The sequence below is a fragment of the Hemiscyllium ocellatum genome, chromosome 19 (assembly GCF_020745735.1).
Source record: "Hemiscyllium ocellatum isolate sHemOce1 chromosome 19, sHemOce1.pat.X.cur, whole genome shotgun sequence".
In the NCBI taxonomy this organism is placed as follows: domain Eukaryota; kingdom Metazoa; phylum Chordata; class Chondrichthyes; order Orectolobiformes; family Hemiscylliidae; genus Hemiscyllium; species Hemiscyllium ocellatum.
The window spans coordinates 3,899,724-3,915,994 of NC_083419.1; the positions used below are offsets into that span (position 1 = coordinate 3,899,724).

Here is a 16,271-nt window from a genome sequence, read left to right on the forward strand (position 1 = left end):
TGTTAGAGATAGAATCTTTATTCCATTTAGGAGCTATGTGGTTGGAGATTTGAAAAGCTATAACCTACAGGCCTGTGGATCAAAAGTTAGATTTGATGCAGTTTTTTGACTGTCAGAACCAATGATCATTGTCAATGCCATAAATTTCTATGATTCATGTAAACATATAAAATAGGAGCAGAAGTAAGCCATTCGGCCCCTTAAGCCTGCTGCTACATTCAATATGAATGATCTGTTATTTTTTCCTAAATTCTATATTCCCACCTTCCCCCATAACCTCGTCTTTCCCTGCCAAACAAGATTCTATGTCTTAAAAATACTCAATGACCCATCTCCATTACCTTCTGAGACTACACAACCTTCTGAAAGAAATAAATTCCTTTCATTTCCTGTGTGACTGACCCATGAGAGGAAACCTCCTTTCCCCATCCACCTTGTTAAACCGATTCAGGATCTGATACACTTCAATCAACTCACTCCCTCACTCTCTAAACTCCAGGGGAAACAAACCCAGTCTGTCCAACCTTTCCTCATCACACAACCCACCCATTCCAAGTGTAATTCAAGTAAACTTACTTTAAATTGCCTCCAATGCATTTACATTTGCCTGATGTAAGGAAACCAGAACTGCACATGGTATTAATGATGTGGTCACACCAACGCCCAAAGCATAACCTCCTTACTTTTGGGTCAATTCCTCTTCTAATGGGTAAGATAGACAGATTATTAATCTCTAAGGATCTTGGGAAATGACAGGAAAGTGGAGTTGAGGATTGTCAGATTGTGATCTCATTGAGTGCACAGAGGACCTGACAGGCTGAATGCCATACTTTTGCGCCTACGTCATACAGTCTTCTGAAAATATGGAATATTAATTGCCTTCTTAGTTCCATGCTGCATCTGCAAATTAACTTCTTCTGACTCACAGACTTGAACACCTAGATTCCTCTGCACCCTGTGACCTATCAGATAAAAGATCTCATGGCAGTATTTCCAAAAGAGAAGGGGTGTTCTCTCCATAGTCTTGTCAAATATTTATCCAACATCATTAAAAGTAGATTTACCAGATGCTAACACTTTTCTGATTGTGGGAGTTGGCTGTGTTTTACATTGTTGCTATACTACACTCTATAATAGCACTTCTAAAGTGCTTCAGTTGTTCTGAAGCCTGTTGTGATGTCCTGAGGTGCTGTCGAGATGTTATACTTGTTTTTATTACTTTTTAAAATATATATTGATTTCTCCATTGATGGATTTCTATGCTGGCATGCTTAATTGTTCTTGTTTTGACCACAAGGTGGCAGCCATAGATCAGTTTTCATGTCTGCTTCTGCCTGATTGAGCAGACCTGAGAAACTTGAGCGGATAAAGAATAAAGATAGGGCCATGGTCAACTTTGATTTGCTTTATTCTCATTTATGGTAATGTTGGGCAGGATTCATGAACTCGACCCCATTTTATTGAACATTACTGTCACACCTTACACCCTTCATAAACTTGAGTTATTCCAAACTTGTTTTCGGTTTCCTAACTTGTCTTTGGTTGTTCAGTGCTCGTTTATTAGCCAAAGTGATCCTCAGTGTTTGTAATCATCTATCATTTTGCCTGTTGCTAAGCAGTCATGGCCTGTTGAGCTGAATGATTACCGAACAGCCGCCCTAACATTGATAGTGTTTTAATTAGATTGTGTCACAGAGCCTCCTTGATCCCCTCGTTCCACATATCGATAGGTTAATGATTGCTAAATTACTTCATGAGACAGTGAATGATGCTGTTCCATTTTGTCCAGCCGATCCAGCAGCACATGGGAATCATGTTAGCACAAGTCTGCGGCTTTAGGTACTATGCAAATATCTGAAATCTTCGAAAAATCGAACAACCTACTCCCTTACTTTTGGGTCTTTCGCATAGAATAGAATCCCTACAGTGTGGAAGTAGGCCATTTGGCCCATCAAGTCCACAGTGACCCTCCCTTCCCTGTAATCCTGCATTGCCCATGGCTAACCTACCTAGCCTGCACACCCCTGGATACAATGGGCAATTTAGCATGGCCAATCCACCTATCCTATACATCTTCAGACTATTAGAGGGAACTGGAACACCCAGAGGAAACCCACACAGACACAGGAAGAATGTGTAAACTCTACACATACAGTTGCCAAGGCCATAATTGAACCCAGGTCCCTGGCGCTGTGAAGCAGCAGTGCTAACCACTGAGCCACAATGCCACCCTAGTCAGTGATGTCCTTCAACTGGTATTAGTTTAATGTTCTACGTTTCTGAAATTGACTCAGGGTACACATTAACAAATGCTGGATCTCCTCAGGACTTGGCATTGTCAACTGTCGTGTCATAGAGTCATACAGCACAGAAACAGACCCTTCGGTCCCACCAGTCCACGCCAACCATAATCCCTAATGAAACTAGTCCCACCTGCCTGTGTTTGGCCCATATCCCTCCAAACATTTCTTATTCATGTCCTTATCTAAATGTCTTATAACATTGTAACTGTACTCCCACCCACCACTTCCTCTGGAAGTTCATTACACACACGTACCACACTCTGTGTAAAATAATTTCCCCTCAGTCTTTTTTAAATCTTTCTCCTCACACCTTACAAATAGGCCCCCTAGCCATGAATTGCCCACTCTAGATGAGAAAACACTTGCTGTTCACCTTATCTATACCCCTCATGACTATATAAACCTTTATAAATCACCCCTTAACCTCCAGCTTTTCATCCTCTATGGGAATGATTGTCACTAGCTCAGCAGCATTTATTGCCCATCCCTAATTACCCAGAGGGCAGGTAAGAGTCAACCTCCTGCTGTAATTGTTGAGGGTCTGGAATCCCAAGTAGGCCTTAAGTGGGTTAAAGACTGCAGTTTCCTTCCCTTAAGGATATTACTGAAAAAGATGGATTTTTCCAACAATGGTTTCATTATCATCATTAGACTCTTAATTCCAGATTATTCTTGTTTTCAAATTTCACCATCTGCCATGGAGAATTTGAATCCAGTTCCTCAGAACACTATTTAAGTATCTGGATTACTACTCTAGCAACAATACCACAAGGACATCCACCTTCCCATGATTCTGTAAACTGAATGAAAACTAGATGAAAGAAGGCATGATAGACTTTAAGAAAAAGCCACTTAAATGACATTGTTGCACTGAAAATTCATGATGTGGAACATTGAAGAGGTTACTAGTGTCCAGGTGTCAAAGTAGACGATGCGTTGAATTGGGACAAACATTGTACACACAATGGTGGAAAAAGTTACATAATTATACAACCTCAGAAATTAAATTTAATTTGAGTAGATCCGATGGTCATGAAACTCTGCTGTGTGGTTCTCGTTGAGATTGCTATCTTTTTGGATGTTTCCACCTGATGTGGTTGTTATAGGAAAGTAAACTCTATAAGAGTGTAGGGATCTATAGACCAGTAGGAAAGGGTACTTAGGAGACCTTTTCTCAAAGCATGTTGATGAAACTGGAGTGTCATTAACAATGAGAATTATCCTTTGTCTCAGTAAAAGCAAAGTTGCCATAGTCCTTCCTAACCATGGGGCTATGACACTCAAGGAAAAGAGTTGAGAGTGTGGTGCTGGAAAAGCACAGCAGGTCAGGCAGCATCTGAGGAGCAGAAGAATCAACATTTTGGGCACAAGCCCTTCACTAGGAATGACCAGCTGTGCTTTTCCAGCAAGACTCTGATCTCCAGCATCTGCAGTACTTACTTTCTCCTTACACTCAGGGAAAAGGTTAGAATCCCTCAGACACAGGAACAATCCATTCCTGAACTCAGTTGTGTCTTCCTCAGAAGAACATTGAATGGTATCTGATGGATGCAGGTTATGTGGTTGGGGTGGGACTCACTGATTATTTTGATACAATAAAAATGTTTTTCATATATCGTTTAATTAAACTTGGATTTCTGTAATTTCTAAAGTGAGGTCAAGTCTCTCCATGACAACTAGTGAAATTTGAATTTGAGCAAAATATTTTGGAATGAAAATGCTGGCCTAATTGTATCAATTGTTGTAAAACCCAATTGGCTCATTATCCCTTTTTGGGAAGGAAATCTGCCATCTTTACCCAGTCTGGCCTATGCACAACCCTGGATGCACCGGTGGCACAGCAGTTAGCACTGCTGCCTCACAGCACCAGAGACCCAGGTTCAATTCCCGCCTCAGGCGACTCTCTGTGTGGAGTTTGCACATTCTCCCCATGTCTGCGTGGGTTTCCTCCGGGTGCTCCGGTTTCCTCCCACAGTCCAAAAATCCAGGTTAGGTGGATTGGCCACGCTAAATTGCCCATAGTATTAGGTGTAGGGGAATGGTTCTGGGTGGGTGACGGGTTGGTGTGGACTTGTTGGGCCGAACGGCCTGATTCCACACTGTAAGTAATCTATTCTAACATGTGTGACTCATAACTGCCCTCTGGGCAATTAGGGATGGGCAATAAATGCTAATCCAGCCAGCGATGCCTCTATCCCATGAACGAATATAAAAAAAGAGCTGTAATGTTTGAAGTGCAAGTTTTCAGGGCACAATACAATGTGCATGCTGAAAGAGAAGTGAAGGAAATTCAAGGAACTTTGAGGAGTTCACAATTAGAAAGAAAACGACTGCAATGAGTCATCAAATTCTCAGACAGTGAATTTAATTAAATGGACTGAGGGCACCTTGTGATAGGAGATGATGACTGAGTGATGAAAGGGGAGAATGAGGGCTGGAAATATAAAACTGTTCCAACTTCCAGGGAAGGCAGGAGGAGAAAATGTACAATCCCCGGATAAAAATAGATTAATGTATGGAATGGAAGGGGAGTCCAAAACTCAGGGAGTTGGGGATAGGACCTCTTTCCTCCTGCTTTATGATAACTAAGACTGGAGGTGAAGGCAGCAGTTGTGTTGGGAGATTTTAAAGGAGGGACATAGAGTCATAGAGATGAACAGCACAGGAACAGACCCTTCAGTCCAAATCATCCATGCTGACCAGATATTTTAAATTAATCTAGTTCCATTTGTCAGCATTTGGCCCACATCCCACTAAGTCCTTCATATTCATATACCCATCCAGATGTTGTAATTGTACCAGTCTCCATCACTTCCTCTGGCAGCTCATTCCATTCACACATCACTCTGTGAAAAAGTTGCCCCTTAGGTTCCTTCTAAATGGTTCTTCTCTCATCTTAAACTCATGCCCTCTACTTTTCGACTCTTCTATCTTGACAAGACTTTGTCTATTTATCCTATTCATGCCCCTCATGGTTATATAAACCTCTCTAAGGTCACCCCTCCAGCCCCCGACACTCCAGGGAAAATAGCCCCAGCCTATTTAACGTTTTCCTATAGCTCAAACTCTCCAACCCTCAGAATCCTCTCTAACTACTTACTCACCACTGAGGTCAGGCTCACCAGTTTATAGTTCCCTGACTTTTCCTTACCGCCTTTCCTAAATAATGGCACCATGTTAACTCACCTCTCGTCTTGTGGCACCTCACCTGTGACCTGAGATGATGCCATTATCTCAGCATTGGGCCCAGCAATCACTTCCCTAGCTTCTCTCAGAGTTTTAAGGGGCATTTGATAGGGTTCTGTGGATTTATCCATCCTCTAACCAAACGTGAATTTTGATGGCAACATTGGGCGCCTGGTCTGAGTCACTGCTCTCTGTCTCCCTCTGGCCACGACCAGTGGTACTGACAGAGTCCAGTGTCATTGAACCAGGCCTGGGCTGTATTGGTGTGTTCTTGGGGGAATAGATCCAGGAGGGCACTTAGGTGCCAGCAGCATTGAAGATATTTTGAGCCAAGCTGTTCTGCCCTATCTCTGGGGCAGGAACACTGGCCCTAAAATAGATGTAACTGTCCCATTGAGAGGGCAAACAGTCAGTTACAAACTGCCCAGCCGAGGTCGAAGCCAATCCTCGCTTTTTATTTAAACCCCAGTCTCCCTCAAACTCCAAACCTGAGTATTCAGTTCCTGCACAGTCTGCAGCCGAGAAGGTCAATGTTTCCCACCTCAATCTCCCGGCAAAATCACCCAACTCCCTAACCGCGTGCTCACATTTCTGAAGAAAGTTGCATTAAGATTGGAACTTATAGAGTTTATATATATATATATATATATATGACATTTTAATAAACTCACAAAATCCAGAAGCTAGTTGTGATTTTAAACTGTGCTGAGTCTATGAGCGTCTCCTGGTATTTTTATGCAGAAGAGTATGTGGGGTGAGGGGGTTAAATTCACAAAGTGAAGGGAATTAGGCGCAAGGTTTAATTCGCTTTGGAAGAAGCGAACTCGCAAAATCACTTGTTCAAAGTGTTTGATTGCAGCGTCGGGTTTGGGAAGGGGAAGCTGACGTGTGTGTGTGTGAGAGAGACAGTCAGATCGAGGGGAATCTCTTTAAATGAAATCCCCCTGTCCTTGAAATGGGCGCAGATTTTTTTTTTAAAACTGCGCAATCGATCAACATTCTCCCAGCTCTGGAGTGTGAAAGAGCCAGCGATGTAAACTCAGACTCCGGAACTGACTTTGCCGCTGGATTTTGCCAGGCTGGAAGTGAGGGCACTGAAGTGATGGAGGAGACTCAGAAATCAGCTCAGGCACCCAACTGCCGCCTGGCACACGTCTTTCAGGTGATTTTTTTTTGCCCGCTCTCTCTCTCATCTTTGGTGTGTATTGGAACTCCAGCCGCGCTGCTGAAACTGAGACAGATCCTAGTATGTGTGTATAAACCTCAGACCTTCCGAATGGTAGAATGTCGGACAAATTAACCTTTAAATTCCAGGGACTCGACGATTGGAGGTAGCATTTAATGAATTGCTTGCATCCAGGAATCTCAGCTGGTGTAGAGACTGTAGCCACAGCTAAAGCTCACCTCTTACCCTTTATACTACAGGTAGGTTTCTGGGGGGACATTCGTTTATATTTCAAGAAACACCCAAACATCAAGTGTAATTATTGCAACTTGAGACTATGTTCACATCTTAAAACAATTTTTCTGACAGTTATCTTGAAATGTATTTAATGAGGCAGAATTTGGGGTTAAGTGGTATTTGTGGGAAATGGCATACACAGTAAACAGGAATTCCAAATACTACTATCTCAATTGTGCTATTCAGCTTCCAGCTTCATGAAGGTGGTATTTGACTGACTGTTTCATCATTGAAATTCATTGAACTGTCTGAAGTTTGTGTTTTTATGCAGTAGATACCAACTTAACTCGACAGAAAGTTAAGTCTTGTCAGTACTAGTTTTAGTACGGTAAAGCTAAACTCACCATTGCGCTGTTCCCTCATTAGCGAGAGGGAGAAATCTGACTGGTGGTAGTTTAACCTGAGGGTCACCACACCTCAGGTGAGGGGCGAAGTTGAGAAGGAGAGTCCTTCACGGTAACTTCAGTTGGTGCAAGAATTGTCCTCACGCTGTTGGTACATCTGCACATTACAAATCAGCACTTGTCCAAGTAGCCAAGGTGATAATTATTAATTACACCTGATCACCATCTCTGGTACTGAAAATTAACAAACACAGGTGTAGAGTTTCACATTGTTGTCAGAGATTTTAATAGCTTGAGTTTTAAATTTTTCTTCAGTTCCATCTCATCTTTTCTCCCTCCTCTTAACCCACCCTCTCTCTGTTTCACTTTCTGTACCCAATTCAACTCCAATTCACCAGGTTTAATTTACACTTCCATCTCAAGCCTTATTCCAAGCAGTATGATTGTTGAAGGAGATACCTCTTGTTGGTTATTCTCTTCACTGGTGTTGTGGTTTCCGCATGCTGCGATACTAACACCTCACACCTTACACACACAGTTGTGTGTAATACAAAACATGTCTAAACCTCAACGTGCCAGGGACAAGCTTAAATAGTGGCAGCTGCTTTTTAATGTCCTGTTGCAGCAAACTCTAGGCTAATAATGGCCTTTACCATTGTAAATGTGATACAACAAAATCAGGTAAGAGTTTTCTAAACAATGATAAATGGACTTAAAGTGATGTCTAAACAAAGCAAGAGTAACCTTTGGAAAAGCTTTTACACTCAGAGAAGTAATTAGGGTATAGAGTGCACCACCTGGGAATGTGGTTCAACAGAGACATTCAAAACTGCATTAGATGATTATTTGATCGAAACAATATGCAAGGATATGGGGGACAAAGTGGGAGATTGGCACTGGGTAATAGAGCTGGTACAGCCATTTTGGGCTGAATGGTCTCCTTCTGCACCATAATAATTCCGTGATTCTGTGAGGTGAGCCCTTGGTGAAAGTGTTAAGCTCTTTAATTTTGAATACACATTTTTTTTCCCTGTACGTTCCTCCGCCTAGGAAGGTGAACGTGTCCAAATTGGGATTCATGGGAGATGGACTTTGCGTTGTTTGTCTTAATGCTGACGGGTCTTTGTTAAACAGGTCGATGTACGTGAAGAGATGACAGAAACCTGCGTTCACAATCGATCCATGTTACATTGCTGAGGGCAATATGGCTGACTTCATCGGGGAATCTCATTTGCCAGTTTGGAAGCCTTTGGTGTGAAATCCCAACCTGCTGGGTACCCACAGCGTAGTGGGGTTGCCAAGAACTGCTAGTGTTGGCCTACTTGAGTCACTACCGACACGTGAAGCTACAAAGTTCTGGCACAATGCTATCCACTGAGCTGCAACCAACGTCCTATCAGGGCTGTTAGTGTGGAGAGAGAAACATTAAGCAAGGCTGACTGACTTGGTGGCGCAGATTTCAATAGCAATTATCTCTCCTTCCTTCTGCAGGTTGTCAGGATTAGTCTTGTCTCCTACCCTCATCTCTTCTCCCTGATGCTGTGTGTGCTGACGTTGAGTGGGGTGGATGCCAGCACAGAGACACTGTGTGGGGCAGAGCTGGTGGATGCTCTCCAGTTTGTGTGTGGCGACCGAGGCTTTTATTTCAGTAAGTTTACTGACATCCTTTCCTTGCTGTATCAGATTCCGAAGTGATTGAGCAGGGGGATTTTAAGATTGTTTCCAGTGCTCCGCCATTTCACCACTATCTTTCTTCCAACCTGTGTAGAGACTTGGTAAGACCACACCTGGAGTATTGGGTGCCGTAGAGATCTCTTTATCTGAGGAAGGATACACTGACCAAAGAGAGAAAGAGAGGATTACCAGACAGATTCCTAGAAAGATAGATTGGGATAGTCCACTAAGGAGAAGTGAAAAGACTGGGCCTGGATTCTCTTCGAGTTTTGAAGAATAAGAGGTGGTGTCATTGAAATATATTATAATTTTCGAAGGGTGAACAGTGTAGATGCTGAAAGGATGTTTCCCCTGTCTGAGGTGAGAGGAGAGAGATTTAAAGACTTGAGGGGCAAATTTTTTACAGAGGGTGGTTTGCATGTGGAATGAACTTCTTGAGGAAGTGGTAAACGTGGGTACAGTTACAATGTTTAATAGTCTTTTGGATAAGTCCATGAATAGGAGAGGTTTGGAGGGATAGGGGCCAGGAGCAGGCAGGTGGGACTAGTTTCTTTTGGGATTATGTTCAGTATAGACTGGTTGAACTGAAGAGTCTGTTCCCGTGTTGTACGACTCTATGTTCGGGTCTACAGCCAGGGAAATAGCCTCTGGATAAAGAGACTGAAGTGAAGAGGAATTTTCTCAATCAGAGACTATTAGATCATTGTGACCCTCTGTGGAAGCTCATTGAGCAAGTTCAAGACAAAGATCAATGGATTTCGAGTTACTAATGACATTAAGGGATATTGGGATAGTGTGTTGAGGTTGATGATGAACTATCATCTAGAATAATAGAGCATGCTCAAAGCGATTGAATGGCTTCCTCCTGTTCCTGTATTTATTACGGCACAGTGACACAGTTTTGTTAGGACTGAGATGAGATCAAAATATTTAGGAACATAAAGAGTGGAGTAGGCCATTCAGCCCCTCAAGCCTGTTCCAACTTTCAGTGAGATCATGGCTGATCTGTGGCCTAATTCCATATATCTGCCTTTGGCCCATATCCCTTAATATTATGCTTAACAAAAGTTTATCTATCCCAGATTTAAAATAATAACTGATCCAGCCTCCTCTATCATTTGTAAGGACTCAAACCTCTCCCACCCTGTGAGTTTCCCAACATCTCTCCTGAACACTCTGGCCCTAATTCTGGGGAGAGGGCAGAAAGTAGAGTCAAAGCCCAAGATCAGACACAATCAAATCAAATGACAGTATCACACTCAGTGGGCTGAATGGTCTCCTCTTGCATCTATTTGTTATGTGCCAAAGTGTGAGTGAATGGTTCAGACTGCAATTGATATCAGAACCATGCTGCTTTGGTATGAGATCATCATAATAATACCAGGAGGTTTGAATTTAGGAGAAATGAATGCTAATTGTGTTGAAAGAGATAATGATAAAGATTGGGTAACGTTGAGACCTCTGGTTCTCAAAGCTCCCACACAGAGAGTTTCCTCAATTCATGTCTGGGTCTGCTGTAGACTCATCCAATTGATCACGTGATTCATTCCCATTGTATCATGTGATCACCAAGATGAGAGAAGGTGAACAAAGTGGATTTGGGTCTGTTATCATTCACATTTCACCATTGAATCTTACAACAATGAGGCAGGCTATTTAGCCAACCCTATCCACCTCCAGCCTCACAAGTGCCAGTCTTCAGCCTCATTATTTTACCCCACGTGATATCAAGAAACAGTTGGAGACTGTGGATACTGCAAAGGCTACGGGCCCTGACAACACTCCGGCAATACTACTGAAGGCTTGTGCTCCAGAACTTGCCACTCCCCTAGCCAAATGTTTCAGTACAATTACAACTCTGACATCTGTGTCACAATGTGGAAAATTACCCAGGTATGTCCTGTACATAAAAAGCAGAACAAATCCAACTTGGCCAATTACCACCCCAGTAGTCCACTCTCAATAATCAGTAAAGTGATGGAAGGGGTCATCAACAGTGCTATCAAGCAGCACCTGCACAATGATGCTCAGTTTGGGTTTCCCCCAGGGCCACTCAGCTCCTGACCTCATTACAGCCTTGGTTCAAACATGGACAAAATGGCTGAATTCCAGAGGGGAGGGGAGAGTGACAGCTCTTGACATCAAGGTTGCATTCAACTGAATGTGGCATCAAGGAGCCCTAACAAAACTAGAGTCAATGGGGGAAAACTCTTGCTGGTTGGAGTCAAAACTGGCACATAGGAAGAAATTGTGCAGAATATTTCTGCACAAGTTCCTCAGGGTAATATTCCATCCATCTTCAGCTGCTTCATCAATGACCTTCCCTTCATCATAAGGTCAGAAGTAGAGATATTTGCTGATGATTGCATGATGTTCAGCACCACTCACCACTATCCAAATCCAGAAAGACATAGACAATATCCAGCGTTGAGCTGACAATGTCTAATAATTCGCACACCACATAAATGCCAAGTGAAGATTATCGCCAACAAGAGAGAATCAAACTATCATCCCATGACATTCAATGTCTTAATTCTCCACAGTGAATATCCTGGAGATTACCATTGACTAGAAACTCAAGTGGACTGGCCATATAAATACTGTAGCTGCAAAAGCAGGTCAGAAGTTATGAATTCTGCAGTGAGTAACCCGTCTCCAGATTTCCCCAGATCTTAGCCACAATCTTCAAGGCACAAGTCAGGAGTGTGATGAAATACCCCCACTTGCCTGAATGAGTGCAGCTCCAACAACACTCAATACCATGTAGGAAGCGGGAGATGGGACTACCTGACAGCACGTAAAGAGAGCGTTAGGAAAGATGGGAGAGAAAGTAGGGAAAGATGCAAGTTCAAGGCAAGGACAACAGAGAGCTTTGGAATAAGTCTGGCCCAATGGCTGGGGAAACAGACGATCTGCTGGTGGATAGTTCTAATCTTTGTGATGAAGAAAAGCAGAGGCTCATCACCTTTTCTGTTGGGGCTGGAGGAGACAGGGAAAATTATTGAAGAGTTCTGAAGAAGGATCACTGGACTCAAAATGTTAACTGTGTTTCTATTTCCACATGTGCTGTCAAACCTGCTGAGTTTTTCCAGCAATTTCTGTGTTTAAGAGGATGGTTTAAGAGTTGAAGGGAAGTTGGGGATAGTGGGTGGCATGGTGGCACAGTGGTTAGCACTGCTGCCTCACAGCGCCAGAGACCCGGGTTCAATTCCCGCCTCAGGCGACTGACTGTATGGAGTTTGCACATTCTCCCTGTGTCTGCGTGGGTTTCCTCCGGGTGCTCTGGTTTCCTCCCACAGTCCAAAGATGTGCAGGTCAGGTGAATTGGCCTTGCTAAATTGCCCGTAGTGTTAGGTAATGGGTCAATGGAGAGGTATGGGTGGGTTGCGCTTCGGAGGGTCGGTGTGGACTTGTTGGGCCGAAGGGCCTGTTTCCACACTAAGTAATCTAATCTTACATTCTAGGTTGATCCTGGACTAGTGTGTGGTTTTGGCAGAGAGGAGTGGGACCTGAGAGTGTTGTATATGGTCAGCCAGACCTGGCAGGGTTAAACCAGCTGTTCATCATATCTTCAGCCCTTTTCGAAGTGGATGAACGAACATATCTGAAACTTTGACAAAAGCACACATTTCCTTTCCAACATTAGATTTTGTACAACACAGCATTTCTCCTGCCAAATGTATTTTTTTTGGCACTGATCATTCTGCTTGAGACTTCAAGCCCATGGATTCTGGCAAAGTTCTGAGCCTGTGTGTTATGGCCAGGGGCTCAGATGATGCATCAAATCATTAGGATTACTGGGTTTCCAAATATCAGCTGGTCAGGGAAACTTTCCTTCCTCAATGTGAAAATATATGCATTATAAATATTACACATAAATTTATGCAAGTATAGAACTGCGTTGAGTCTTTACCAGAGAAACAGGCCACATGACTCCTTTGAACTAAGTTTTCAGACTCTTTCCACCTATTTCATCTTATCCCATCCCCACATCCTTCATCTTTCTTTCTTCAGCTTTCCGTTCAACGTTTATAGATACATAAGTTAAGAGCAGGAGTAGGCCATTTGGCCCATTCAGCCTGATCCACCATTCAGCAAGGTGTTGATCCACATTTTGCCGACCCCCAATACCATTTCACTTTATTTCTTACTTATTCCTCGCTGCCTTAAAAATATGCCACCACTTTTTGTGGAAGACAGTTCCAAAAACTCATGACCCTCTGCAGGGGAGAAAATCTCTCCTCATCTCTGTTTCAAATCGATTATCTCTTATTTATAATTATTACCCCCTAGTCTCAGTTGATTACAAGAGGAAATGTCCTTTCCACTCACACCCCCAGCAGATCTATACTGTCCCCTCAACCAATCCCCAAGGGAGCAAGTTCCATCTTCTCACTGTTTTCTGTGAAAAGAAGATTCTCCTGAATTCTGTTATGACACAGGGTAAACCCCTCTGCTAACCTAAATCAGCAACACAGAAAAGATTCACCTTATGCAGTAATCTGTTAAAGTTCGAGGCAAAGAGCTATCCCAGAGGTCTCTATCTGAAGCAAAAATTAACAATTTTTAAAAAGTCTAACAGAGAAAATTAACTAACAACAATTTACAACTCCTTTCTCTTAAACCTATCTTTCACTTCCCCTTCTACAATACTAGCCCGATTTTTAAAAACCCGATTACGATTTACAGAAAAATAATCCCATTTCAAAACCAGTCAGCTTTGCCAAGTTTCCTATGTAGATTTTCTCTGTAGATTCTCTCTCCAGGTCAGCCTCAATGTTCTGCTACGCAGACTTCATCCACAGACAGGTACCTCTCAGCGAGCTCTTAAACTAGCAGCCTACATCTGTTGGCAGTTCTCCCTCTGACTAACTATTCAAAATGTCTGATATTTATACCCCAAAACATCTTATTGTTTCATTGGTTTTAATATTATCAAAATACTAAATTCAAACTTGATTGGAGTTTGGTATCTTGGGGCATAATTTAAACTGATCGGCCAAATTTGAATTTGCTTTTATCTCATACCAACCCAGCTACTGTTTGCTTTCTAAGCAAATGTTACACTGTTAACTTGTTCAGGACACTTTGAGCTAGCCAGAAATTTCAGCTCCCTTAAAGCTACAGTACACCCGCAACTTCATAACAATTCCTATTGGATTTGTCATTGATGATCTTATTTACTGTTCTTTGACATTGTTCTCCTTCACAAGTGGGAACAGCACCTCTCTGTCTAGCCCAGTGACCTCCTTCACTATGTTAAATATGTCTTTCAGCTTAACAAAACCAAAATATGAGTATTCCATTTTTAAAAGATAGTTCCTCTAAGCCGGTGAGAGGGTTTCCTGGTAAATATATGAGCTTTCTATTCTGTTGTCGCAGTTGTGAATCAGTTTTTCACCTTCTTTATGGTCTCAGCAGCCTGGTGATCACGTGGAGAGCAGGACTAAATGAAAGTATGTTTGCTCACGCAGATAAACCCACAGGCTACAGGTCAAGTGTCAGGCGGCCACACAGAGGGATTGTGGATGAGTGCTGCTTCCAGAGTTGTGACCTCAAGTTGCTCGAGATGTACTGTGCAAAGCCTCAGCGAGCAACTGGCCCCGTACGTATCCAACATCACACTGAGAAAGGACAGAGGGTAAGGAAAGGTCATATCCTACCCATCGCCCTCACCCCTGCACCACAGACCTCACAGGATCCTGCACACCCATTGTCTCAAATGTAAGAAACCACTGTTTTCAGTGCCCATCACAAACTTGCGAGTGATTTCACTCCCTGATCCCAACTCAGACTCTGAACTCCCAGCTCCACAATCACAAAGGCAAATATCTCCACCTCTGTTGTTCCATAACCCTCAGTTCTTCTGAAACTCTAGCCCCAATGATCAAACATCTCTCACCCACTTGAAAACCAATCTTAACCCCCTCCCCAAATGTTTGTTGATTTACATTGGCTCCTGAGCAACCAACCCTTAATGTTTAAATTCTCACCCCCGTATTCAGTGGCCTCCATTGATCTGCCTCGTGATGTGGTCACATTGATAAACCTGTATAACCTAGACAAATGTTTCTCTACCTCCTGCCTCTTGCAAATCCCCAACCTGTTATGTTCCACCTTTGGCAGCTGTTTGTACCCCAAGCTCTGAAAAATTCTGCCTAAGCCCCTTTACATCTCTCTTCTCTATTAAGATGTTCCTTAGAAACCGAACATTTTGACCAGGTTTTTGTTTACCTGTACTTGTATCATTTCCTTCAAACTCTCCCTTTCTCTTGGCTAATGTCTCCTTGAAGCACTTTGGTGCCACATTAACGCTAACGGTTGTTTTTGAACCTCAGAATAAACGCGCCTCAGTGATCAACGCTTTAGGTTTCACAACTCAACATTATTTTTCTCTTGCTCTGTTGCAGGAGAATGTGTGGAGGAACCCCAACCGGGCTAATGCCAGCAGTATCCAGCGAAATTCCCGGATCTGAGAGAGTAGGCAATGAAGGGATCAGAGGCGAACCTGTTCCAGGATAACACTGGTGTGGGCTCACTGCATAGCGAAACACCGTTCAACAATCAATAGTCACACACTGGTCACAACAAGAGAGATCTGTTATTGGGTGCACACTTCTTATGGAAAGCACAAATCCTCTGTTGCCTTGTCAGAATTCCCAGGTTTTCTTTGGGGGGGGTGGGGGGGGGATACATAGAAGGTTTTTTGAATGGATCCTACTACCAGAGAACAATGTCTTTCTCAGCAGGTGTGTTACATCCAAATGTCCATAGCCAACGATGAGTTAATCAACTGCATTTGTGTGGACCATTGGAGTGCCAGAGACTAAGAAACAGATTTCATTTTAACTTGCAACCAAAGATTGTGACATATGTCCTTTTTAAGAAGCTAATTGTAATCATAGATGGCGCTGGATTCATGGTTGACTGTGCAGGACACTAAATTACACATAAGTAGCAGGTTTGCAAAATCAAAAGAAAATGCATTCTATTTACATTGGGCTACAGCAAATTAATCCTTCTGTTTTCGCCCAGAATGGGCCATGCTAGGGAGGGGAGGACAAGTGATGGTGATGGATTGAGGCAGAGGCTTGGATTGCAACATTTATGCAGTTGTGGCATGGATCCATGGCAATATGGTAATTGGGCTGTATATCAAAAGTGCAAGCCAAGTTACAGGTACTTTCAATATTTGCACACTTTAGTGTGTTGATTTTTGTAACTGCAGATACCATAAGATTACGGAATACAATCTGATGCAGTTTCACTGATAACCCAGGATTTCAATCAGTACAATAAGGT

At 42.8% G+C, this 16,271-nt stretch overlaps 1 protein-coding gene across 1 annotated transcript; it reads left to right on the forward strand.

Annotated features, from left to right (window-relative positions):
- Window positions 1-6,485: 6,485 nt before the first annotated feature.
- Window positions 6,486-15,624, forward strand: igf1 (insulin-like growth factor 1). Its single transcript, XM_060839195.1, has 4 exons — window positions 6,486-6,651; window positions 8,787-8,943; window positions 14,444-14,610; window positions 15,380-15,624. The coding sequence occupies exons 1-4, from the start codon at window positions 6,592-6,594 to the stop codon at window positions 15,443-15,445; spliced, it is 450 nt and encodes a 149-aa protein (XP_060695178.1). The 5' UTR covers window positions 6,486-6,591; the 3' UTR covers window positions 15,446-15,624.
- The last annotated feature ends 647 nt before the right edge of the window (window positions 15,625-16,271 follow it).